This window comes from Idiotropiscis lumnitzeri, chromosome 6, assembly GCF_059441095.1.
Source record: "Idiotropiscis lumnitzeri isolate Australia: NSW breed Sydney's pygmy pipehorse chromosome 6, RoL_Ilum_1.0, whole genome shotgun sequence".
In the NCBI taxonomy this organism is placed as follows: Eukaryota; Metazoa; Chordata; class Actinopteri; order Syngnathiformes; family Syngnathidae; genus Idiotropiscis; species Idiotropiscis lumnitzeri.
The window spans coordinates 10582243-10606776 of record NC_142396.1 but is presented as its reverse complement, the minus strand read 5'-3'; the positions used below and the strand labels follow the sequence as shown (position 1 = coordinate 10606776).

Here is a 24534-nt window from a genome sequence, read left to right as displayed (position 1 = left end):
AATACAAAAACATTTCCTGGTAATACCCAAATTTCCACTGAATTTCTTGATTGATTGAAATGCTTGAACAGAAAACAGAAAGGACGGACACAGTAATACATCGCATATTCGTGGTTCACTATTCACAAATGTACCCCTTTGCATTTTTTCTTTGGAACATATCCTCAACTAAAAGCTGAATAACCCACCTAGTTGCATGTTCTATAATGCTATAAGATGCCACAGGATGGCGCCAAAGCCCTCATTGAGAGAAAAGTAGCAATTGGTGTCGGAAGAGTGACGAAGTGATACATCTCGAATCAGAGAGAAACTTTGAAAAAAGAGGAGCAGATAAGTTTAGTCTGGGATGTAAGAAGAATAAATTACAAGTCTTTTCCAGATGCGCACTCCATGTTTTTTTTTATTAAATCATCTGTAATCAATTTATTTGGATGGTTACTGTAAAATTTGTTCGAAATGATACTTAAGAATCTGGGCATCATAGTTTGTTATATTTACATCTTTAACTAATAATCTAGACAATTCTGAATATTTTTAACAGGGCCATGAATTACAGCGTTACGTACCAATATGTCGATCACATTTATGAAACAAATAAATGGTGCGTCCCCAGGGAGCATGCTTCCTTTTTTTTCTGCTGTACTAGAGCCAAGACTAATTGCACTTCTTCTACAGTAGGTAGCAGTGGAACTCTCATTGTCAGAGTATGTTCAGGGAGTATAAACAGTGCTCGTAAAATGATGCAAAAGTATTCAGCAGATTTAGACCTTTAGAAAATAATGGTTTCCTTTAGATATATATTTTTTGTTTTCTTTAAATGGATGCTCTACTCATTTTGCAATAGGTTTTCTTCATAATTAATTTGATAATTTAATTATTTACTTAATTATTGCATCACACGAAAAGGGATAAGAGTCCAGGCACCCACAACCGCTCAGTTCACCAGCGGTATTCTGTTACTGTAACTCGACTAGCCATCAGGCTCGCAAGCGCTTTGCTTCCATCAGGAGTATGACGTCATCACGCTGTGCCGCCGATTTAAATCAGGAACGGGTCTGACATGACGTCATCGCACTGTACACTTTGAAGGGCGACGGAATGCATTGTTAAGCACGTAAAAACACTAAACTATGAGGATTTAGTTGACTACTGCGGGCAAATCTTGCTTTATACGCTTGGCTGTTTTTGAAGCCGAGTGCGGTGGGGGCTGAGGGACCATTAAGCGCACAACAGCAGCGCCACGCGTGGAGAAGCGTCTCACTGGACAACAGTGGTTTGGATCGTCTCCTACTACACAAGATTCGTCGTCGTCGTCATGGCGGCGCTAACCGGTGGAGAAATGTGCATCAAGTATCTGATGTTCGCTTTCAACTTGATCTTCTGGGTGAGTCCGTTTAAAACTGGAATGTCGAGTGTGTAGGTGCGTCGCGAGTGGACATATCCCAGTGCAAACCCTCATATTACCGCGGAGTGTCCAAACTAGGTTGAGATTTATTTATTTATTTACATTTCCCCCGGACCTCCACTATAGTCACAGCACGTGCGGATGCTCAGCGGGGCTGCTACTGCTGCTTGTAATCCTCCCCAGTGGCCAAGTAACCCACTTCTAAGGAGCACACCGATGGTTTGCGCGTAATGCATTTAAAAATGGTTTCGTGGCTCGCTTTATTATTAACCCGGTCTGTAATTTATTCATTACAAAGAGTTGTGCACTGTCACGTGGGGAGGAGTAGTGCGCATGACTGCCTGTGTGTATCTGCTATATGTGACTCCTGAAGATCTCATGCATGCTATCTATGTCTCACAGTCCCACTAAGCCCGCGGGTTGTGTCCCAACTGGGGCTGTTTATTTATCTAGAACTGTTTGTGTTAAAATGAGTGTGTGTGGTTGGCGGTTTCACAAGGATGTTTTGGCCTTTTATGGTGATTTTCAGTTTTGCAGCTATAGATAGAAATGAGCACAACAATGCATCACGAGGGGATTGGGCATGGTTTGTGAGTGTGTGTGTGTGTGTGTGTGTGTGTGTGTGTGTGTGTGTGTGTGTGTGTGTGTGTGTGTGTGTGTGTGTGTGTGTGTGTGTGTGTGTGTGTGTGTGTGAAAGAGGAAATACCCTGTGGAAATAAACAGTGTTAAAAATAGTCAGGTGCATCTCATTATAGAATGGTGGAAACCACAATTTATTTCAGTTGTTCAATTAAAAAAAATGAAACTCACTGCATAATGCAAGCGTGGGCTGTAAGTTTCCATTGGGTTCGAATGACTGTGATAGCGTGTCTGAAACATAAACCAATATCTAGATCATACATTTTCGTATTCATGGAACATTACTTAGAGAGTGAATGTTTTGTTTTTTTTAATATAATTTAGCTGATTTTAGCTTGCAGCTAAAAAAAAAAAGCTAATGAAATTTGAACATTACAGAACAAGAACAAATTGATTTTTAATATAGAAATTAGGTGGGAATTTGCCATCTGAAAAGAAGTTTCCAATGTATAGAGATATTCATGGAATCCATTTTTTTTTTTAATGAGGCAAATCCTCATTCGGTTTGTGGGAGAACTGGAGCCTATCGCGATGGTTGCCAGTCAATCCCAGGGCACATATAGACAACCTTTCACACCCACATTCATATTCACTCCTCTGGACAATTGAGTTTTCAATTTGGTAACTGGTGTAAATACACACCAGCATCAAAGGGAAGGATGCAATATTCACAGAGATGTTTAAAAGGAGATTCTCATCTCATGATGGATTATCACCCTCTTCCAGCATGCTAAGAAATGGGCTGACGATCATAAAGGCCTGTGCCAGCCCCTATTAGCTTGACCTACAGAATTTACATAGATCCACATTCAAGAATGATTTTTTTTTTTCACCGAATCCGGTCAGAAAACACTCAGGGGCCTACAATTGTAACTGTTAAACATGTTCAATAATAACAATAGACAATCCGCACATGTCTGGTCAACTGCCATTGTCTGGAGACAAATTCTTTTTCTTAATAATTTTTGGAAGTCTGGATGCCCTGAGCACCATTTTTGCAATGGCCACCTAGCTTCAGAAAGGCGGTCAAACAGAACATCAAAGTGGCCCCTGTATACTTACAATTTTCGGTATGTGGCCCTTGGAAGAAAGGTTTTTGATAGCACTGCTTTAAGAGCAGTATAAGAACATATATGCCAATTCTTTTTCCTCATCAGATGTGGGGTTTCACACATTAAAAAAAAAAAAGGTTGAGCTGTTAGAAATCAGCATGTCTGTTCCCCGCTTAAGGCATTTATTCACCTGCTTGATTATTTGATGACAGAGGTGTAGTCCTTGGTCGAGACAGCAGGTGAGTTAATAAGACATTCAATGTCGTGTTCTAACAGAGCCCTCTGTGTTGCTATTTTGGCTGAATGCCTGCAGCTTCTCACACAGGATCCGTCATAGCCGCAATCTATGGACGTGTAGAACAAACAGAGGAAGGAAAAAGGGCAGGCTTTAGATTGGTAGGCCAGTTCGGTGAGTAGGCCCTGATGTTCTCGCCACTCCCTAAGGGTGCATTCAGGCAACTAAAGGCGTGGCGTTTTCAGAACGCTTTCACTTTCAAACGCCACTCTTTTTCCAGCTCGGGCTAACGCTGCTTCCTCTTGTGAATATAGTTTATCAGCAAACACGTCAACATGGCTGTCGTTGGGGGGATTAAGTGCATCAAGTATCTCATGTTTATATTCAACTTGTTCTTCTGGGTAGGTGTACTTCTTTTTTCTCATTATCTAATTGTTTGTATGCGGGTAAGCGAGAGTTAGATACAAAGGGTAGGGGTGGCTTCTTCAAAGTTTCTATCTGTGTGTCAAAAAATTAAGGTAAAGTACAGGAATGTGTGTGTGGCTCATTTATGGCATGTGCTGACGCTCAGTGAATTTGAAGTTCAGCAGTCATGTTCAAGCATGTGAGCTCAAAACAAAATGGCTACGTGCATAAACGTCTATCAAGCGGATGAATTATGGCAAAATCGCACAGACATCTGATAAAACATTAGATATGCCAGCACAACATATTAAGTCCCAATACACGAAGTTTACCCAATGACTTAACAAAGAAAATATTGGTTCGTTTTGATTGACGCCATCTGTCATGGATGTATTACAAAGTTAAGACAGTGATTATTTTGAGGTTGTAGTTTGCAGTTGTGTGGAACAAAACATTTTCTGACGTGATTCCCAACCACTGTGCAACGGCACAATGCAGGAAAATGTCTAATTATACTTGGGTTGTTCAAAAAGGTTTATTTTTTTGACGAATTGAAATATTGTACAGTATTTCTACTTATGTTAGCACATACAGTGCAGTGACAGACAGAACACGTAAATAATCTATGAAATGGCAGAAGGTGCCATTAATTAACCTGTGATCAACTAAATATCCAGATCTTATAAATTGAAAAATGATCATCATTATTTCAGTGCAGTGAACGCCCACATATTCCCAGATGGGCATTCACCTATTCACAATTTTTTTGTAGCCTAGTCTCTGAAGAACCCATTTATATGCAGTTTTTGTGCTCAGACCAATGCAATAAAAGCATGACTTTGGCATCATCTTTATGTCAAGACATTATGTTAAGTGACTTGTTTTATTTCGACTAAAGTAGAGCATCTCACAGCCTTTGGTGCCAATGAGCTATGTTTACGAGAGTTGAGGAATTCCATTTACAGCTGCCACCTTGTGGCATCTTAAGGCAGTTATAAACCTTTTTAATGGAGTGGGGATGTCAATTATTCACATTTTGGACTCCCAATAAGTTGTATATTGATTGGGGAGAACTGTGTCTATACTCGTTGTGACAGTTCTGGGGGAAGTGTGCCATGAGATTTCGAAATATAAAATATGTGCCTTAGATCAATAAATGGGGAAACACTGAATTTGATAAAGCATGTGTACCTAATGAAGTGTCCTATGCCTATGATTAGGCCAAACAAGCTAATAATCGTGTCTGTTTTTGCTTCAGCTTGCAGGCACTGCTGTCTTTGCCATCGGGTTGTGGTTGAGATTAGACCCCAAGACCAAAGGCCTATTTGAAGGACAAGACTCTCCATATGTGTTTTACACCGGTAAGAGGCTTTTCAGCCCAAGTGCCCTGTTCAAAACAAGGATTACTAACCAGTTTGCTTTGAGCGTATTGTGTTAAATGATGAGTTAGTACTTTATTTGCCTTGTTTACATCCACAACGAGTGATGCCGGAATCTTTAATGCTTCGATGTGTAGTTTATTGAAAGGGCAATGTCAAGTGCTTGCAGTAGTTGGGATTGAGGTTCTATTACTACACTTTAATACTGTTGCACAAAAATGTTATAAGGCATTTAAATGCAACATTCAAACCCAGTAATTATTGTAATCTATCACAAGATTTATTTTGATTGTCTCGGAGGAAACACAAAGTTTCACTTGCCCACTGTGAGGTGCGTTGCTTCAATTTCAACTTAAAGGAGAGGGGATACAATGCATAATTTAAAACAGCCCAACAGTTTCTATGCATCATAAAACTCTTACATTGTAGATAAGAACAGTACATTACAGTACACTTGTCACACTCAAGTGAAATAAATGTGAATGCATTTTCACTCTTGGCCTCACTGTACAGAGGTCGTAGGTTTGATCCGGCTCTGACCCTTCTGTGTGGAGTTTGCATATTCTCCCCGCGCCTGCATGGGTTTCCTCCGGGTACTCCGGTTTCCTCCCACATTAGGTTGCTTAGACACTCTGAATTGCTTCTAGGTGTGAGTGTCAGCACGGATGGTTGTCCGTCCATGTGTGCCCGGCAATTGGCTCGCAACCAATCCAGGGTGTACACTATCTACTGTTAGGATAAGAAGCGGTTCAGATAATGGATGGATGGATAGTTTCAGACTAGATTTTGGGGGCAATAATTAAATAAATCATATACATGCGTAACTTCTATCATAAACTGGGCTAATTTGGGTCGAAAGTCAATTTGACAATTTTTTTTTTTGTTGGGTGTGTGCGTAGGTGTGTACATCCTGATCGGAGCTGGCGCGCTAATGATGGTTGTAGGATTTCTTGGATGTTGTGGGGCCATCCAGGAGTCTCCCTGTATGCTGGGACTGGTATGTATCACTTAACCCAGTGATTCCCAAACCCTGTGCAGCACCGCATAAGTACACAAGTTCACTTACTTAAAAGTTATTGAGTGCATGTGTTCAGTCATTATAACGTTATCAAGTAGGCCATCTTCCGGTTGCAACTGGTGTCCCCCGGGTATGTTGCGCAAGACCCCGCTCCTCTTTAATTTTGTCAGCTTATCTCTGATCTGCATCTTTTTCAACATGTGGTTGTCAAGCTGCTGTCACGCCATGCAAAAGCAGGAGCAAATCTTCGTTGGAAGAAAAAACATACCATACTACTTTAGTAGGAAATTACTAAATTGTAGTGAATGTATAATAACTAATATGTAATTATTCCATCAATTAATCATGAAATTATTACTTGTATACATTAAATACGTTACAAAAAATGTATCTTTGTTACACTATGCCAGAGCAACATAACAATTAAATGCTCTTCGAATAAGTTAATTACAATTTTTATGGATAAGGCCGGAGGGTCAAGGGCGTTGGACTTACCGTCAAAAAAGGGTCAAGTGCCCAGCTCTGGTTAATTTTTGAGTAAAGCTGCGGCCACACGACTCAGAGAACATCTAATCTTGAAGGATCTCAAAAGCTAATCAGGGTCAGGTGTGTTACTTTGATTTGAGACCAAATGTATTGTTCATCCTGCTTCATCATTTTATTCCATTTTGCAAAACGCCAAACGTTTCTTTCCCAATTGTGTTACCGGTACATTGTATTGTTCACCTGAGTGGAATGTGAATTGACCCTGAACTTTTGAAATTTCGTTCTCATCAGCGCTTACTGAAGAGGGCCAAGGCCAGTCGGCAGGCTTAGATGTAGCTATTGTTCACTTCCTCTGTGGCTCCTTCGCTCTGCCTCCCTTCTGGCCTTAATCGTCTTGTACTAAATCTCCTAGTAGGCGGGGTCTATGTAAATCAAATTCAGTTCCGCTCAGATGACTTGATTTGTATGTGCGTGCCAACAGACATGCGCACACAGCATTCTAACTCCCTTTATCCTTGCCATAGTTTTTCTTCTTCCTGCTGATCATCTTTGCCATTGAAGTTGCTGCTGGCATCTGGGGATTTTCCAACCAGAGCAGGGTGACTCATTTACTCGCCTTACAATTGTATTTATCAAGTCTCACTTGCCAGACACAACAAACAAGTTGTAGCAAAAGCAAATAATTTTCTCTGCTTGCTTGACAGGTGGTGGATGACATTACAACATTCTACCACCAGACCTACAACAACTACAAGGAGACAAAGGATGAACGTCTCAGAGAGACTCTGCGCGTGATTCAAACTGGCGTGAGCTCCTTTCATTGATGTCATATGATCAAAGATCTTGCGGCGCTTGTCAATCCTAAATATGTCTGACTTGCTTTAGTCAAAATACCCCAAGGATCAAGAATTACATCCGAACCGCTGCTCACCCCGCATCCTTTACTATGGAAGTTTTTGTAAATTAGTCGCTGTTACGTCACAATTTGGCAACATTCTCTCAGTCTCAGAAAAGATATACTTGGTTGTATAATTTTATCTCGTTTTCAGTTGGTGTACGGATCTGTGAATGTGGCCCACGCGGCACCGCAAAACACAGAACAAGTCTGTTAGTGACAGATTGAGCTCATAAACCGAATTTGCATTCTTACGTAATGAAATGATTGATGTCGCTAGCTCATTTATTTTTAAACTCTCCTTTACACTAATGTTGTATATAGCAGAATGAGGGGTGGGGATGGAGGTGCCTGTCTTCTGAGGGTGTAACCATAAAACAGAGGCAGGGTGAATCTGTGAGCAAGGGAATTCCGACATGTCGAGAACTTCTGGGAGTCTCTGTGTAGAAGAGGATTAAAAAAGATGGTTTGGGAGCTAATCAGACTAGCATAGCATGAAGCCTGAAAGCAGGGGGTAACCCAGTTTCAATAGGCCATAAATAGACACTTAAAGCTATAAATCCATTATGAACAAGCATAATTTGTATGGATGCAGTATAAAAAAAAAACAGCATTGCCTAGCAACAAGATTCATACAGAGAAAAATAACTTGTTTACGGGTTTTTGTTGTATTGTTCATTGTTCCAGCTGAACTGTTGTGGTCCAACTGCTGCTGCGTTTGATAGTGCCAAAGACACCTGCCCTCAAGGAGACCTACTTGAGAAGCTCATTACCAAGGTAGGATCGCAACACTGTGATTTTTAACAAAAGACGGAAAATGGGAAGTTCGCTTTTGTGCTCAATAACCACAGTTGAGTTTTACAATGGACTGATGAGCCAGCACATTTGTAGATGAGTTAAAAATGTGTTCAAATATGGACAGAAATTATGGAAAATGTTACCTCCAACCCTAATAATCCTTTTTAATACTAAAATAAGTAACGTGTTTAAATTGGATTATTTACAATGATCATAAAAACAATTTGAATGTCGACCTCAAAAAGTCGGACGAGGGGGCAATAATCAAAATGAATGCAAAACCGATTCCACGATTCTTGATAGTGGGACAAAGTTTGCTTCATGCGTCCTGCTCAAAAGATTGATTCTTTATCGGAGCGATGGCGTAATTACATGTTAAAAACACATAATGATGGTGTGGGCTGTCAGTTTTCCGTTGCAGACTCATTCCTTCAGCCTGCTTGCTGTGGTTTCTATGGCAACTGATTTCACGAGAACGCTTGTACGCCTTTCAAGTCATTGCACGCTAGGTCTGGGAAAAGCCCAAATGAATTCGTGTTCCTTCCTGTGTTGCAGAGCTGCACCGACGCCATTGAAGAGGTGTTTGACTCCAAGCTCCACATCATAGGAGGAGTGGGCATCACTATAGGGGTCATTATGGTAATGCATTTGATTGATTGATTGATCTGGTCTTGCCACCCAAATGAGAACGCACGCAACTCACTTCATCTCTCTTGGCAGGTGTTTGGGATGATCTTTAGCATGCTCCTGTGTTGCGCCATCAGGAAGTCCCGAGAGGTGGTGTGACACCCACCGGCGCATTATGGAGTCCCCGTTAATGTTGCATGATGTCATTCTTAGAGTCACATGGCTCCCCACTGCCAGGAAAAACATTGCTCGTTCAATGGGGAGGATATCATACCGTACGTCTATGTGGTTGTCAGGCCCAGCTGTAAAATGGGTGCCATCTGTGCTTGAGTGAGAAATGTACCACATTGAGATCACGTGATTGAATTTAGTGCTTGTGAAAACGATCTTAAAAGATCAGCTTGTTGTTTATCGATCACCTCTCTAATGAGGCCTCTCACTTATTGGCAGAAAAAGTTGTGGACCACGGCCAAATAAGTCTCAACGCCTCTTCGGCAGAATGCATCATCTGCTAAATGAATGGGTGAATTGATTTGAATTACCAGGATTCTTGGCTGTAAACTGTTTTTGTAATTTAGAGTTAAGTGTTATCCATTGTGACATTTTGTTGGCTCACCTCTTTCTCAACTCCAGTTTTGGTCACGTTGTCTTTTCAGTCCTCTTTCAATATGTACATGGCATGTTTTGTATTTTCAAAATACTTTTTCATTTTATTGAACTTGGTTGATTCATATCATGCAAGTAGATGATTCAAGAGTCAAATAAATAAAGTGGAGTTGAATCTTGACTTATTTTATGTCGTAACTGCACATGTTTTATTTCTAGACATGTTATGCACTGACGTCCCACAATCTTAACGGGTTTTAATAATAATAATTGTACACTTGATGAGTGGACAGGTACAGTAGAGAAGTCAATTTTCTATAATACAGTGGTACCTTGACCTAAGATAGCACCAAGGCTTATTTGCTGCTTTGTGTTGTGCAACATTTGGGGCAGATCGCGGCAGAGAAAGCTTATCTCGTGCTTATATTCCAGTCAACTTCAAAAACTCGTGACTCCACTTTATATTAACTGTCTCACTGTGAGGAATAAATAGACCTGGTGGTGGTGTGATTAGAGAACAGGGAAGTACACAGTGATTTGGTTGTTGACAGCCAGACCTCCACCCTGATAGCCCTGCTAAAGATAACACTGATTATATAAAGGAATGTGTGTCAATTTACGAGTATGTGTTGTTCTTATTGCCTTTGTGGTGGCCAGGGGAAAAGTGCAAGGAAAAATGAGCAAAGAAAAAAGTGCTGAAAATAAAGTCATTGTGAGAGATCATGATAAACACTCAAGCGAGAGGCATAGCATCTATCATAGAGGACTAGTGTAAGATTTGATCTGAAAAACTGCTTACAAATCTGGAAGTTTACAAGCTCTTGACGTTTGTGTTTATTTTAACATACCTAAAAAAAATAACACTGACAATCATATTAAATTGTTTGCCCAAAAATTTTAATTCCAGCTGGTGACCATAATTCTCCAAATTGTATCCTCACTCAAATAAAAGCCGTTCCATAATTAATAACAATCATCCGCATGAATGAATATCCACAGCGCAAATAGATTTCTTGAAACTTATGTACGTGCTGTAATGACCTTCCTATCAATTACGATTAACACCACATGTAGGGTAGATACTTGACAGCAACCCAGAGAATGATTTATGTAAAGCTGCCATTGGAAATGGTCATATTTTGTGGCTACTCTATTTTTTATAAAATATGTATAAATACGATGATTCAATTAGGTCTAAATATTTATTTGTGGCGGAAACTATAAGATTGGTAGAATTCAATTTTTTTCCCTCAGAAGGATTACACATAAATGCATTAAAAAAGAATTGCTTTAAAAAAACAGAAGACATTCTAGTAAAAATGTTAAAGTGCATACGGCTGCAAAAAACATGATTTTAACTTTCACATATCAAAAACCTCAGTCTTCATCCTCTGAGGAATGATTGGATTTGGGTGATTTGGAGTGCAATGCAGTGGATATGTGGAGCACAGTGTCAACCCGAAGTAGGCTTTTGACACACTGCAGCACAGCCAAAATGAGATGGTATTTACATGAAACAGACTCAAGTCCTGATGAACGATCCATACTTGGTTTAGTGTCTCCTTGAGAACCTTTCTCACCATGATTTGCTCGGCTAATCTCTGGCTCGCATAACAATCCGTCATCTTGGAAAGGATTCCGATAAAAGCTCCAGACTCTTGATTGAATCTGTAAGTAACGCCTTGGCTTGTCGGAGTGAATATATTGGGGAATATGCAGTAACGTGTCTGCCAAGAGCTGGCAAACAGCAGCTACGTCATTCGAAACAGCGTGAGAGCGGCCATATTCCAGGAGGGTGTGATGTAAGAGAAACTCAAAAATTCCGCCAGCGGGTATGACGCAGCCTGGCAAAATAGAGGACGAATCTTTAACAGTTGAACCCAGGGGCTCCCATGTTGTACGCATCATTCGGAAAACATCCTGAATGGCACCTGCATATTGATCCGTTTGCCCTTCACCCAAGCCGCAGATGATGATACTACAGGGCTGCATTCCTTTGGAATCGGGAAATGCCACATGGACGTATCTGTGGAAGGGGGGAAAAGGTGGAATTGTGACCATCAAACCACATGAGGGGAGAATCAATATTGAGTTGTCATAAAATGTGTTCTCACCTATGGGCTCCCAGAAGTATCGGCCGACAAAACGCCAAAGAAGCAATATGTTCTGGTCGAATCTCCCGACAGTCTGAGACAGCCAATACCCCGCTCAGGTGGAGGAAGAGCGCAAGTTCATCTTCGGCGACGCACTCCACAACGCACATCTTGTTCTGTGTTGCCAAAGTCAGAACGGCTTCCGACTGTTTGACGGCAGACAGCAGGATGGAGACTCCAAGATTGTGAAGGGTGGCAAAAATATGCTCCAGTGAACTTTCCGCCCAGGCGCTGAAGTGCATGACGCTCTTGCCGCGCGTTCCATTCCCGATCTCCAGCACATCACTTGCGTTTAGCCATTTGGGTTGCAGGGATATGGTGAAAACCACTGCCTTGACGGGATTCTCATGACTGCCATGGTAATGTGTGGCAAAGTCCCTGTGGATGACTTGTCCCTCAATTAAACGTGAACAACTCACAGGAAAACCAGACACTGGCGTATGCAGCGCAGGGAAATTGTCGTTTAGAAACTGGAGTGACGAGCAAGATAAATTTGATTTACAGCCATTTATGACCAAACTATTCTGACAACTCCTGCTCTTGTCTGATCGAGAGCATTCATCATTTTTACAGCTCCAGTTATGCAGCAGTTTGAAAATGAGCTCACCCATGAAGTCACAGTGGGCACAACCCAAACGAGTACGAAAGAAAGTGGCCAACAACATTTCAACATGAAGCCCATCTGAGTTGGATGCTGATTGGGCGCTTTCAGTTAAATCCTCGGCTGAAAGACGGAATCCATAAGGAGCCACTGCAAGAGCAATCAGATCATCCAGCTTCTCCAACGCAAAAGCCACCATTTGGTCAGCCAAGCGCCTGGCAGTGGCCGACTCGGCTGCTTCCCTTGAGTTATAGACGCGGGATACGTTTGGCTCCTTAGAGGATGCGGAGTAAATGGTGCGTAACAACGATGCCACAAGAAGGATAAATGATTTGGATCCATCTCCTGTTTTCCCGCTGTGCTTCCAGACGCACTCAACCATCATCCTATAATGAAAGAGAGGCAAATAAATACAGGGTGTCGGCAAAATTTCTTTACAATTTAAATTCCAAATTCTCTGCATAAATGATACGACTTCCCTGAAATTCTGTCTATGGGCTTATTTTAAAGATGCACATAGAACAAAGATACAGGACATCAACAACTTAAAGCAAAAGATAACTGATGCCATGACCACAACTGATAAGGCTTTGTAACAGGAAACATGGCAAGAATCAGAGTACTGTTTTGCTGATTTTAGTGCAACTCATGGTGCCCATATAGGTGCATTAATGAGTCAACATAATTTCAGTAAATCCTCTTTTTGTAATAACATCCACCAAAGTGTCTCCATTTGGATTTTTGATAGATTTGTTAACTTGTAAAGAGACTTTAGGGATAACTTTTATTAAACAGTGGTTATATTATACGCTGGTAGTCCCACATGGCTTACATTTCTAAAAGCTTTTACACACCAAGCAACGTCTGGTGGCGTCAGCTGACCATCAAGCTTGGTGTGTAATGGCCTTAACGCTCATTGAAAGTGGATTAGCGCAAAAGCCAGTTCCGCTGAAGGCATACTCAGAATATATTGTGCGCAAGGGCTCATAATACTAAGGTGGATAAACAGCACTGATACGAAATGGAGGGACCACTCATTTTTCATTTTTAGGGGCAGCCTCAGGACGGTGCCTGTATGAGAAGGAATAAGGCAGGACAAGTGGAATATTTGACACTCAATTTTGCTGAAATGTCGATGTTCGAAAAATATTTTAAATTTCACAACAGACCCTTATTATTTAAAATACATGTATTTAGTTTTTTAAATGGGCTTTAAATAACAGCATTTACCTCCCTTCTTTCCAACTGTCAAATTGCGGGAAGCTGAGTTTTACCTGGCGAGCGGGTGCTCAAGTCGTAGCGCCATTAGAATGCGCGTCCCGCTGCGACTCAACATCACATGTCCGTTGTCTCGGGTGAAAAGCACTTGTCCTCCCTCGGGGCCGAAAGTGCGCAGAACGACGGCCTCCAGCGCGCGCACGGTCTGTAGGACATGTTTTTGGTGAAGGTGCTGCACTTGTGGCATTCCAAATCACCAGAAAAGAAGAATGTCTGAAGGTAAATTGCAAAATAAACACATTATTTCTTCGACTTTCACTGGCATAGCAACTTTCCACCTAAATTCAATTGTATAGTATTGTATTAAAGCACTTAAAGATCTTCACACTGCTGTTGCATCAATAAATTTAAGAGATACCACCAGGAACAACTAAGGGTGCAGTATCTTGCTCAAGGATACATCGACACGATCACAATGACCGGGGATGGAACCCACAACCTCGAGGTTGGGAATGGATGACTGTACGACTGAGGCATACTGCACCCATTACCATATATACCCTATTCAGTACTAAATTCCATTGCACTCTCTTATTTATCTAATTTATATATTTGTCTGTATTATTGTTGTATTGCACTGGAGAGGGGAGCCCTCTAATCTCGTTGCACACTTGAGTACAATGACAATAAAGGGATTTCTAATTATTTCTTTCTAATATTGCTGAGACTGTTGGAATATTTTTGGCAAATGCGAGAGTAGTACTATGAACGAGTTATTAGGCAGTTCCGAAGTTCTGAGTGTGAATCTCAGCTCTGGCCTGCCAGTCTGGAGTATGCATGTCTTCCCCAGGTACTCCAGCTACCTCCTACATTTAAAAACTATCAATGTTGGACTACTGACTCTAAACTGTTTAAAGGTGAGAATGTGAGTGTCTAAAATTGTTTGTCGACATGTGCTCTGCAATTCTCTGGTGACTGGGTCATCCAAACTGCACGCAGCACTCATCCAATGCATATTCAACAAAATCCTCGAAGGACGAGAGCGGATTAATGCAACTGATTACCTTTTTGTTTTGCCTTGCTTCATAACACCGCAAACAAACATTTTTTTAGATCCTTTTCTAAACGCTACTAAAATTACGATGCAAGTTTTTTATTTCAATTAATGCTTGCGAAGGGAAAAAATGAACACTACCCATTAAGTTCGATTGTTTTACGAGACAAGATTCATACATCTGGACTCCTCTAATAAAGATATGGTGTAGCTTTTTGTTATCCACAACGAACATTTCATGCATGCGTAATGCTAAACTATTGAGAGACACATTACGTTAGGCGCACGTGATATTAACAGTTAATCGTTATTATGAAAACTGTCAGTCAACCAAAACTTGAGACATCGACGTATACGCCGTTAGCCTGTGCTGGCTATCTCATTGCTCATCTGACGACAAGTGGCGATTCACGCCATCTCACTATGTTCCTTTGTCTGTCCCATCGAGTCAAAGAGCGACACTCTCTGCCTATTTAGAAGCCACACACAGCCGAGATTTTTTTGAGGAAATAAATTATGGAACAACAACTCACCATTGCGGAATCCAAACAACGACGCTTCCATCTGTATCCAGGAGACGGGGCTTCTTCTCTTGTAGGTATGAATATGCATATATCGATGAGAAGACATTACTGCCACTTAGCGTGTGGCGGTATGGAGTGCAGCTATTAAGTTTTATAGAAAGCCTTCCAGACATACGACATTTCAAGGTTAGTTTACGTACAAATTTTTGTTATATATATTTTTTTAATTGGAACAATTCTAGTAAAATACATTTAACATTTTAAATAATTGTTTGGGTTTTTTTTTGCGGTAAATTGCATTCCACATTTTACAAGTACATAATATGTTTGTATTGGTACAATTGCAGTAAAATATATTCAACATTTTACAGAGACATAGTTTTTAGTCTACCAGTAATAAATTATATTCCACACTTTAAATACAGTTTGTTTTATTATTAAATCAGTAGCAATTTCTAAAAAGAATATTAAATAGATTATTTGTGAAATTTATTTCACAATTTAAATGGACATCTATTAGTTCTGTTATTTCCCACAGCTAAAATAGATTTAGAAAAAAATAGTCGGTAAATTAAAGCCCTCATTTCAATAGATAACTATATTAGTAATGTTAATTTACATTCCATATTTTAAAAAGAATACATATTTTTATTCGTTCATTCTGCATTTTAAATAACAAGTCTGGTGTATGTTTATATGTATGGGAATTTGGTCATATGAATAGACTACTAATGTTTATCTCCTAAATATATTTATTAATCAGGTGCACACAAATGGGACTGTACAAAAGAATTTTCAGTGTCGTCAGTTTTTATTCCTAGTTGACATTGTTGCCATGTTTGTCTTATAACTTTGGAAGGAATCCTTCAGTGTAATCCCAAGATACAAAAAAGACAACATAGTGTTTGATGAAGCCGCAGTGACCCCAACCTTTGTCAAAAACGATTGAAATCATCCTTGAATCCACTTTGTGTGCAACCTTCCCCGCTTGGCCCTCTCTCTCTGTCTCAGCCTACCCTCTGTACAGCATCTCTCGCTCAATTCTGGTCTTTCAAGGTGAAACGGGCCTGGATCCGGAACCTGATCTCTCTGTGTTTCTGCAGAAACCACATCCTAAGTTTCTAAATCAGGCAGCTATTGTCTATACATAGACGATGTCAGGGTCCTTATACAGTGAGATGCTCACACACAAACACACACATGCTCATACGCTTAATCTGAATGTTAATGCACACTACTGCTGAATTTTCAGTATGCTAACAAGCTTGTAAAAAGCACTGTCACTACACTGATGAATATTCAGAAGTTTTCCGGTGAGGGTGACCAGTATGGATGGGACAGAGAAAAATAACCACACTCCCACGAGACTTCTAACACTTTCAGATACAACACAACTAAAGTTTACATTGAAAACCATCACATCTTTTTCCTCATTAAGACATTTAAAACTATCTGAGTTGCACAAAAACTCAAAGGACGTCACGTCACACAGACTCTCTCCCTTACCACATGCTTGTCCTGCGCCTGTCTTGTCCACTTCTGTCATCCGCTCTCCTCCTCTTTTTCCTCTCTGTATGTGGTGGGGGGAAAAGGGAGCACTTGTGAGACCGGACATCGTTGCTGTTTGGACAGTCGGGAAATTGGTAGGTCTGTTTTTGACTCTTTGATGCTGAACACGTTCAAACAATTTCTTTCAAGTAATCTAGTTTGCATTTAAAAACATTAGGACACATGGCCTGAAAATACTCTATGCTGCATGACCGGGGCTTTTTTTAGGAATTTGGGGTGGTTTGTAGGCATTTTGTTCAATTACCACAATTTGTGGTTTGAAAAACAAAACAAAACATTTATTTACTAATGGTCAGCGCAGTTTTTATAACATAATATACTTGCAACATTATGAGTACCGTGTGAGGGTTAATGTAAATAATGTTTGCAACACTTTACAATTGTCAATTATTTAAGTCCACATTTTTTGTAATAGAAGGGAGAAACTGGGAAGCATGTTGGATTCGTTGTCAGAATGTCTGATTCACAGTTGAGAATTTCTTTTTCAAATCTTAGTTATGCATTTTCTCTGTGTTTATGTCAGTTTTCTCCAGTTCTAATTACTCCCATGATCCCCAAAACGTGCCTATTAGCTTAAATGAATATTCTAAATTGTGCATATAGATTTGTGTGTGAATTGTTGTTTGTCTATGTGCACTATGTGCAATGTGTTGTTTATCTGCTGACCAGTACAGAGCAACCTGCAACCCTAATGAGGATATGCTCAGTAGTTAATAAAACTAAACTCAAAATGGAAAAAAAATCGGAAATATAATTCGGCTGAATAAAAGTTGTTTGCTGGGGACGACAGTGACCTTGGCACCTCTGGTGCACTGTGCACTCACGTCCTCACGCGTGCTCCTCCACTCTGCCCTCCATGTCACAGCTTGGTTAGTCGCAGTCGAACAATGTACATCCTGCTCTGCCGTTACTCGTTAGTGCCTGAACAGCAGAAAAAGGAAACATCATCTGACACCGATGGTCATACGAGAATATTATGGTGTCAATTGATCAGTTGGATGTAGCTGGAGCTGTTTTTTTTTGTTGTTAGATACAATACACAAGTGTGTGTGTGTGTGGAAATATATATATATATATATATATCAAACAAAATTGAAGTGTTAACTCAGTATTAATATATATTAATATATATATATATATATATATATATACATATATATATATATATCAAACAAAATTTAAGTGTTAACTCAGTATTAATTCACAGTTTCATTTATGTCCACTCAATGCGCTGAAAACAGCCAGCTCCTCTTTCGGATGTCAATCACAATTTCAGTCAATGTGCGTCACAAACTGACTGCCGCTATGTTTATTCAACAGTTAACGTTCCCTGAAGTGTCTCTGTTACCCCCACACATCTTACAAAACCGACCTAATGGACGACAACACCAATCTAGAGCTTGTTAGCTCATTAGCTTACTAGCTAGCTATCTTATAAGCTTTCTGGTTGTTATCAAACATAATAAACAACAACAAACAAAAAATTAACTGTCCCCGAAGTCTCTTTGTAATGGCTGGCACATGGCCAATTGGACGACCCCAAAGCCAAGGAGCTGGTCCACAGGCCCACTGGCAGCTATTAGCTAGCTGAAATAGGAGAAAAAAAGTACACAACGCTATATCAACACTTCAGGACTACATTGCTCATGGTCTTTGCTCATGTTCTCAGCACTTATCTTTAATATATTTAATGTATTTAGAAACAAATCAATTTACAGTCTTTAACAACTGTCATCCTCTAGCTATGCAGGACAACTTAATCATTATAATTTGTTATAAGTCACAATTTGATAAGAAAGGCAGTCAAGCACATTATTCAACTTTTTTTTTAAGCTTCACTGAACCCCCACAATATTGATGGGGTGTCCTGTGTTAGGGAAATTAGCCTCTGCTTACTCTACCCCAGCTCACTTTACAATGACGACCCGGTTTCGACATCCGGGGGTTGCGACAAGGTGAGCGGCTCCTACCAACCCAGCATGTGAAAAAAAAGTTTATCCTAATACGTTCCATTTATTCAACGTATTTGACAAATTTGTCCACATGTAGGAGGTGAGTACTGTATATGAATGAATAATTTGGATATCCTTGATGGAAGTCCTTGCTCCACTGAGTGTTATTGTTCTCTTGTCCCTCTTTTCTTCAAGGATGTAATTCTCAGCCCTATCAGGCAAACAACATGACAGGAACGCACCAAGTTGTTCCGATCATTCCGACAAGAGCCACCCAATGGCCCAACGCTACAGAAAACCAAACACACCCTGCCGGACAAAGTCCTGACAAGTTCATGAGTGAGCCTCACCAAATCCACTGTGAGTCCTGTCGAGCCAATAAAAAACACTTTCAGTCGCTTAGAAATACTCAATTAGGTCGAGCCTCACTCTCATTCTTATGATTCTACCGATGAATACAAGAGTTGTATCAACTTTGTGTTTACAAAGATAATAAATGCTCACTTTTGATTGATGCTATCAGAGATGTATTGGCTGGCTAGCCCCATTAATGAATATATTCACTGATTGATCTGCTAGCTTCTCACAGGTGAAGTGAAAATTCAGATTAAATGTGATTGTGTTTTTGAGTGTGTATATTCTTTTGCAGCATCATCGTGGGTCGTGGCGGCCTTCTGTATTGTGAGTTTGTGTGTGCTGCTCTCCTTTGGCGTGTGCGCGTGGAAGAAATGTCTGAAAAAGGACAAGGACAAGAAAAAGGGAAAAGAGAAGGCCAAGGGTGGAGATTCTGACACGGAAAATGAATACCGTTCCAAGGAGGTACACTCCCTGTAGCCTTGAGTTTTTAATTTATCAAGGTGCTGACATCGGCATTTGTTACTTTATGCTCACATAAAGGGATGCATTGCACATCACTCATTTAGGTTTTCGCTGCAGTCCGGACGTGCAAATACATAACACCTTATAGCAGCCATGATTCATTATGTTTCTGTATTTTGTTTCTTTGGTACACCAATAATGTTCATGGGTCCTTGTGACCATCTGATTGTTTAATTATTTAAAAAAAATTAACAACAAAAAACACCACAACACCACAAATATTGGATAATTGATTTTCCCCCTTCAGATTAAATCACAACCGGGTCTTGAATTTACCACTAATGAAAGGAAAGTGGGTGAGGGGATATAGCATATTAAAAAAATGACTTTTCCATGGAAATTTGTATAAATGATCTAAACTGACACCATGCTGTTAACAGATTGATGTGGTAGATGTCAAAAAGCTTTGCAAGATATCACAGCCCGTTTGTTTAGGGTAACTGCTTCCAATTGGGACTCATTCGGGTGGATTCCCTCGTATGACTTCGTCAAAACACGAACCCTGGAATTTTATTTTGATTGTGAAACTGGTGAACTTTCCAGTTTTATGTGCCGGTACTCGCACTTTTACCAGGATACACGTGCTTGCAAAAAGCTTTTGTGAGGTCCAACAAAAGGTGATTAATTTGTGAGCATAATAATAATAAACGGCAATTCTAATAAAAAGGATAAAATTGATGTGAGTAGAAGCCGCTTTATCCCAAACTTTTTCCCAGTTCATGAGAGTTGTGTGCAAATGACAAACTGGCATGTTTGTTGTGTGTACAGCCACTAAAAGTCGAAAGCAAGATGGAAACTGAGTTGGCAGACATCCAGCCAAAGGAGGATGAAAAGTTGGGCAGACTACATTTCACATTGGACTACAACTTCACCGATAATATGGCGAGCTGTCGACCAAATCCTAAATGTCATCTGACATGAAAACTTTTAATGTTTAAATGTTCTTTGCTCTCACACTAGCTCATAGTGGGAATCTTGCAGGCCGCTGGACTTCCTGCCATGGATGTGGGCGGAAGCTCGGACCCATACGTTAAAGTCTATCTGCTGCCAGACAAAAAGAAAAAGTTTGAAACCAAAGTTCACAGAAAGACTCTGGAACCCAACTTCAATGAGACGTTCACATTTAAGGTCATTATTTCTTTTCAATTTTTTTCTAATGATTACATTTACCTTGGAAATTATTACAGGTGAAAAAAAATATATGCTCCAGGATGCTGATCATCATCAGATTCAGATGTGTAATATTTTTCCGCACTAATGGAAATTGTATTACAATAATTAGGATTTTTGAATTTTTAGTAGTACTGTATGTAAAAGGATTTGTCCCATGTTCCCGTTGTTGAGGCAAACCAAAAATGGTCTAACGTAAAAACTTGTGATGCCATCCAGGTACCGTACACGGAGCTGGGTGGCAAGACGCTTGTGATGACGGTGTACGACTTTGACCGCTTCTCCAAGCACGATGCCATCGGGGTGGTGAAGATCCCGATGAGCAGCGTGGACTTCAGCCAGTCATTGCAGGAGTGGCGTGATCTGCAAAAGGCGGAAAAAGAGGAGGTGGGTGTGTTTATGGATACCACATAGATTTTTAGACTTTGTTGTGTGTAGGGTTAAATAAAAATAACACTCAGATTTAATTAGTGACGTAACAAAACAAGCTCATTTTATTTATTCATTAGCAAGTCAAAATTATCACAATTATTATTATTATTATCACAGTATTGCTTGGAGAAGAGTAATTTAAAAAATACAGATTGCTACACACACAGATTATATAAATTTATTCCTGCTTGAGGCTCTACGACCGAGCTTTGTCTGCTCCTCGAGAGTTGAAGTCAAGGATGCCCTCTCTTTGGGGATCATTTCCATTTTTCTTGTATTAGGTCTTATTTGATTGTGTACTGTACGTGTCAAGGTATACATCTTTTGCAATACAAGTACCTCTCTTTCTGTGTGTCAGAGTGAGCGGCTCGGAGACATTTGTTTGTCCTTGAGGTATGTTCCGACAGCTGGGAAGCTGACTGTCGTGATTCTGGAGGCCAAAAACCTGAAGAAAATGGATGTGGGTGGATTATCAGGTGAGTCAAACAACTAGGCATGTTTGCTAATCTCGAGAGATGTCAGTTTTTAAGTGAAACACTTCCAAGTGAGACTTTTTAGTACTTGAGTGAAGGAGCAAACGCTATTGATGCACACTGCTTCATGAACTGCGCCACTGAATGTTCTCAATCTTCCCATCAGACCCTTATGTGAAGATCCACTTGATGCTGAATGGGAAAAGACTCAAGAAAAAGAAAACCACCATTAAGAAGAACACTTTGAACCCTTACTATAATGAGTCGTTCAGCTTTGAAGTGTCGTGTGAACAGATAGAGGTACACACAGGCACACCTACTGGATTACTTTCCGTTGCAATAGACACAATATGCCAATATTGAGAAACCCCTCCCAGAATGTTGCAATGCAGTTCTACACTCGCAACAATCAAAGCTGCAAGCAGCAGCATCTTCTTGACTATAAACCCTTAAAAATATCTTATCCCCTTTTAGCTCCTTATGTCACAACCGGGTCGATCAGTCATGAGCACCACCTTTTCTATGGCCATTCATCAAACATTAAATGGCATAAACCAAAAAAGACTTTCAATTTAGTCCCGCCCATCCATTTAAGGACTTGATTCTACTTGTGGGTTATTTGGACAAATTCCCTTGTAAGAGTTGCCTTGGACTTCGTCCCAAATGGCTTCTTCTAACCAAAAATGACCGACTTGGTCATGGGTACTTGACATTATGTGCATGCTGTCTCGTGGAGGACCCCTAAAATGCAAACACCATAATATAGGCCTGTAAAAAATGTTTTTCAGAGTTTTTAGAAATGTTGATGCCACCCGAAAAGGTCCCTCATTTGCCAGATGGTGATTGGGCCCTGAATATTCTGTTAACAGAGTTAATCTCATGCATCCTGGCGATGCACCGCCCCGCACGACCACCACCACAAAATTCACATAGTAGTCATCCCTATAAAGTTAAACAAAAAAAAAAGCACATGACACCAGTTTCAATATTCTACAATAAATTCCATGTATGCATGAATAAGTCTCACTGACCCCGAAACTGCACAGGAGGTCCACTATGGGTCAAATTCCAAAACTGATACTTTTGCTCATATGGGTCCTGTTTGAAAGAAGTATGCGGTATGCGGGCACCCTCATCACAGCTTGCAACAGTAATTATCTTTGCAAAGGAAAAATGTGTTAATCATGTGACTCATTAAAAATTACAAATGCATTCATTTCTCATGTTTGTGTATTAATCCAAATTTCCAGAAAGTGCAGGTAGCAGTGACCGTGTTGGACTATGACAAGATTGGAAAAAATGACGCCATCGGGAAAGTACTGCTGGGCGCGAGCGTCACCGGAACCGAGCAACATCATTGGTCTGACATGCTTGCCAACCCGAGGCGGCCGATCGCGCAGTGGCACAGTCTTCAACCGGAGGATGACATTAATGCGCTGATTTCTAAGAAATGAACATCTGAGGGGCACAATGGACGAAAAGACTCCTGATGTTATTTCCTCCTTTCTCCACTCTATTTATCAAACACAGGCATTAATTAATTATGTAGATAAGTGTGTTGCATAGCAACAGGTATAACTGCAGTGGAATCTAAAATATTAAACGCAATCCATTAAGGATGCTGGAAATGGACAATCGACTGTCTCAAATTGTAGAACGTGTATTAAATGTGCCAGAAACATTTTGAATTAAATATTAAATTTGACATTCTTAGATTTTTAAAGAAGTTGATGAGCATGTAGTAAAATATCTAAAACTAAAACTACTCACCTTTTCACTGTAGATATGCCCGAAGTGTACCTTCCACTCTTGTAATGTCAATTAATTGATGCCGCATCATACTAAACAGACACGTCGGACCAGGAGCAGATGAATGGAGTGTTTTGGTAACCTCACCTCATCAGAGAAAAAAAACAAAACAAAAGCATTATAACAATATATATGTCTTTGAAAGAACACAGTATTTAGAAAATAAAACATTAACAAGGTTTATTCATTTAATTTTTTTCAAGTTTGCCAGAATGGATCAAAACGTTTAACGGGCCGCATGTGGCCCCTGGGCCGTAATTTACCCACTCCTGCCTTTGAGGTAAATATTTCCAGGAAATTTGGGATATTTGGTTCTATTGTATCAGATTCCTTACCCACATCAAAGCTTTTTAAAATATCTACTCATCACTTTCAATTTTATCATCCACTTACTTTTTACATGTTTGCCTTTAAAAACCCAAAACATAAACTATGTACAAATCTAAACAAGATGAAAACCTTTGTGTGTGTGTTTTCTTTCTCTCTCCCTCTCCATCTGCTCAACACACACATTACATCTGCTCCTGGAGATGATTATGACATAACAGGGGAATGGCAATTTTCCTTGATTAGCTGTTGAATATGCACACAGAAGGTATTATATCCAATTTCCATTTTGTAAATATGCATCACATTAGTTTGAATGCAATAAAGTTGAGAAACGGATCGTAATCAATTCACTTTTATTATTAAGTTGAGTACAAAAATGGCGGCGGTGTTTAGTCTTCCTGTCCTGCAGTTCTCGTCAACGCATCGTTTTTTTTTTTTTTTTTTTTAAATTTAACATTAAACCTTAAGTCGGTTCGACCCGCTGATGAGGAAGAACCTGAACATGTTAACTTATTTGGACTCGTCGTCACCTGTTGAGTGGGTTGCGTGTCGTCACCAGGTAGGCAGCCACAGCTTCCCCTCCTACTTGCGGTAGACTGCCTTGCGATCCGCTAGATTATCTTTTTTTAAGAGGGAGTTTGGGGGGCACCGTGATCCAAATATCCTCCCGAGATCGGTGATATGCACCTGATTCTGAGATGGACCTCAAGCGGACTGTGAGACGGATTGCTGTTATGTTGACTTTTTCGCACCTCCTCCTCCTCCTTGTGGACGGTAAGTGAGAGGAGCTCTTTGTCATAGACTTTCAAAACCTGTTTTTTTTCT

At 40.1% G+C, this 24534-nt stretch overlaps 4 protein-coding genes across 9 annotated transcripts in view; 3 read left to right on the top strand and 1 right to left on the bottom strand.

Moving 5' to 3' along the window:
* The first annotated feature begins 1019 nt into the window (after positions 1–1019).
* On the top strand, positions 1020–9726 carry cd9a (CD9 molecule a). Of its 2 annotated transcripts, none has more exons than XM_088297434.1 (8): positions 1020–1384; positions 4995–5097; positions 6015–6112; positions 7144–7218; positions 7324–7425; positions 8202–8291; positions 8868–8951; positions 9033–9726. In XM_088297434.1, exons 1-8 carry the CDS (start codon positions 1316–1318, stop codon positions 9096–9098), a joined length of 687 nt encoding a protein of 228 aa, XP_088153560.1. In that variant the 5' UTR covers positions 1020–1315; the 3' UTR covers positions 9099–9726. The 2 variants fall into 2 exon arrangements, with proteins under 2 accessions (XP_088153560.1, XP_088153561.1); XM_088297435.1 differs by lacking the exon at positions 1020–1384 and adding an exon at positions 3564–3732.
* A 694-nt stretch (positions 9727–10420) lies between these two features.
* Positions 10421–24468, bottom strand: bbs10 (Bardet-Biedl syndrome 10). 4 transcript variants are annotated; one of them, XM_088297429.1, is made up of 11 exons: positions 24240–24468; positions 23341–23466; positions 21437–21542; positions 20894–21028; positions 20451–20539; positions 17489–17585; positions 16602–16665; positions 15106–15162; positions 13574–13774; positions 11660–12685; positions 10421–11571 (listed from the first exon to the last, which is right to left on the bottom strand). In XM_088297429.1, exons 9-11 carry the CDS (start codon positions 13762–13764, stop codon positions 10923–10925), a joined length of 1866 nt encoding a protein of 621 aa, XP_088153555.1. In that variant the 5' UTR covers positions 13765–13774; positions 15106–15162; positions 16602–16665; positions 17489–17585; positions 20451–20539; positions 20894–21028; positions 21437–21542; positions 23341–23466; positions 24240–24468; the 3' UTR covers positions 10421–10922. The 4 variants fall into 4 exon arrangements, with proteins under 4 accessions (XP_088153555.1, XP_088153556.1, XP_088153557.1 ...); XM_088297430.1 differs by lacking the exons at positions 17489–17585; positions 20451–20539; positions 20894–21028; ... (1 more) ...; positions 23341–23466; positions 24240–24468 and having other exon boundaries at positions 13574–13722; positions 15105–15162; positions 16602–16631; XM_088297431.1 differs by lacking the exons at positions 16602–16665; positions 17489–17585; positions 20451–20539; ... (2 more) ...; positions 23341–23466; positions 24240–24468 and having other exon boundaries at positions 10421–11389; positions 11477–11571; positions 13574–13790; positions 15105–15162.
* On the top strand, positions 16609–24019 carry LOC148335205 (synaptotagmin-1-like). Of its 2 annotated transcripts, none has more exons than XM_088297433.1 (9): positions 16609–16738; positions 18812–18976; positions 19266–19435; positions 20264–20377; positions 20477–20623; positions 20885–21052; positions 21456–21573; positions 21737–21870; positions 22821–24019. In XM_088297433.1, the coding sequence occupies exons 2-9, from the start codon at positions 18844–18846 to the stop codon at positions 23022–23024; spliced, it is 1188 nt and encodes a 395-aa protein (XP_088153559.1). In that variant the 5' UTR covers positions 16609–16738; positions 18812–18843; the 3' UTR covers positions 23025–24019. The 2 variants fall into 2 exon arrangements, with proteins under 2 accessions (XP_088153559.1, XP_088153558.1); XM_088297432.1 differs by having other exon boundaries at positions 20456–20623.
* Positions 24160–24534, top strand: part of otogl (otogelin-like) — a 34111-nt gene continuing 33736 nt past the window's right edge. Inside the window, exon 1 of the mRNA XM_088297436.1 lies at positions 24160–24483. Coding sequence (XP_088153562.1) covers positions 24408–24483 — 76 coding nt within the window. The 5' untranslated portion in view covers positions 24160–24407. The remainder of the gene's footprint in view (positions 24484–24534) is intronic.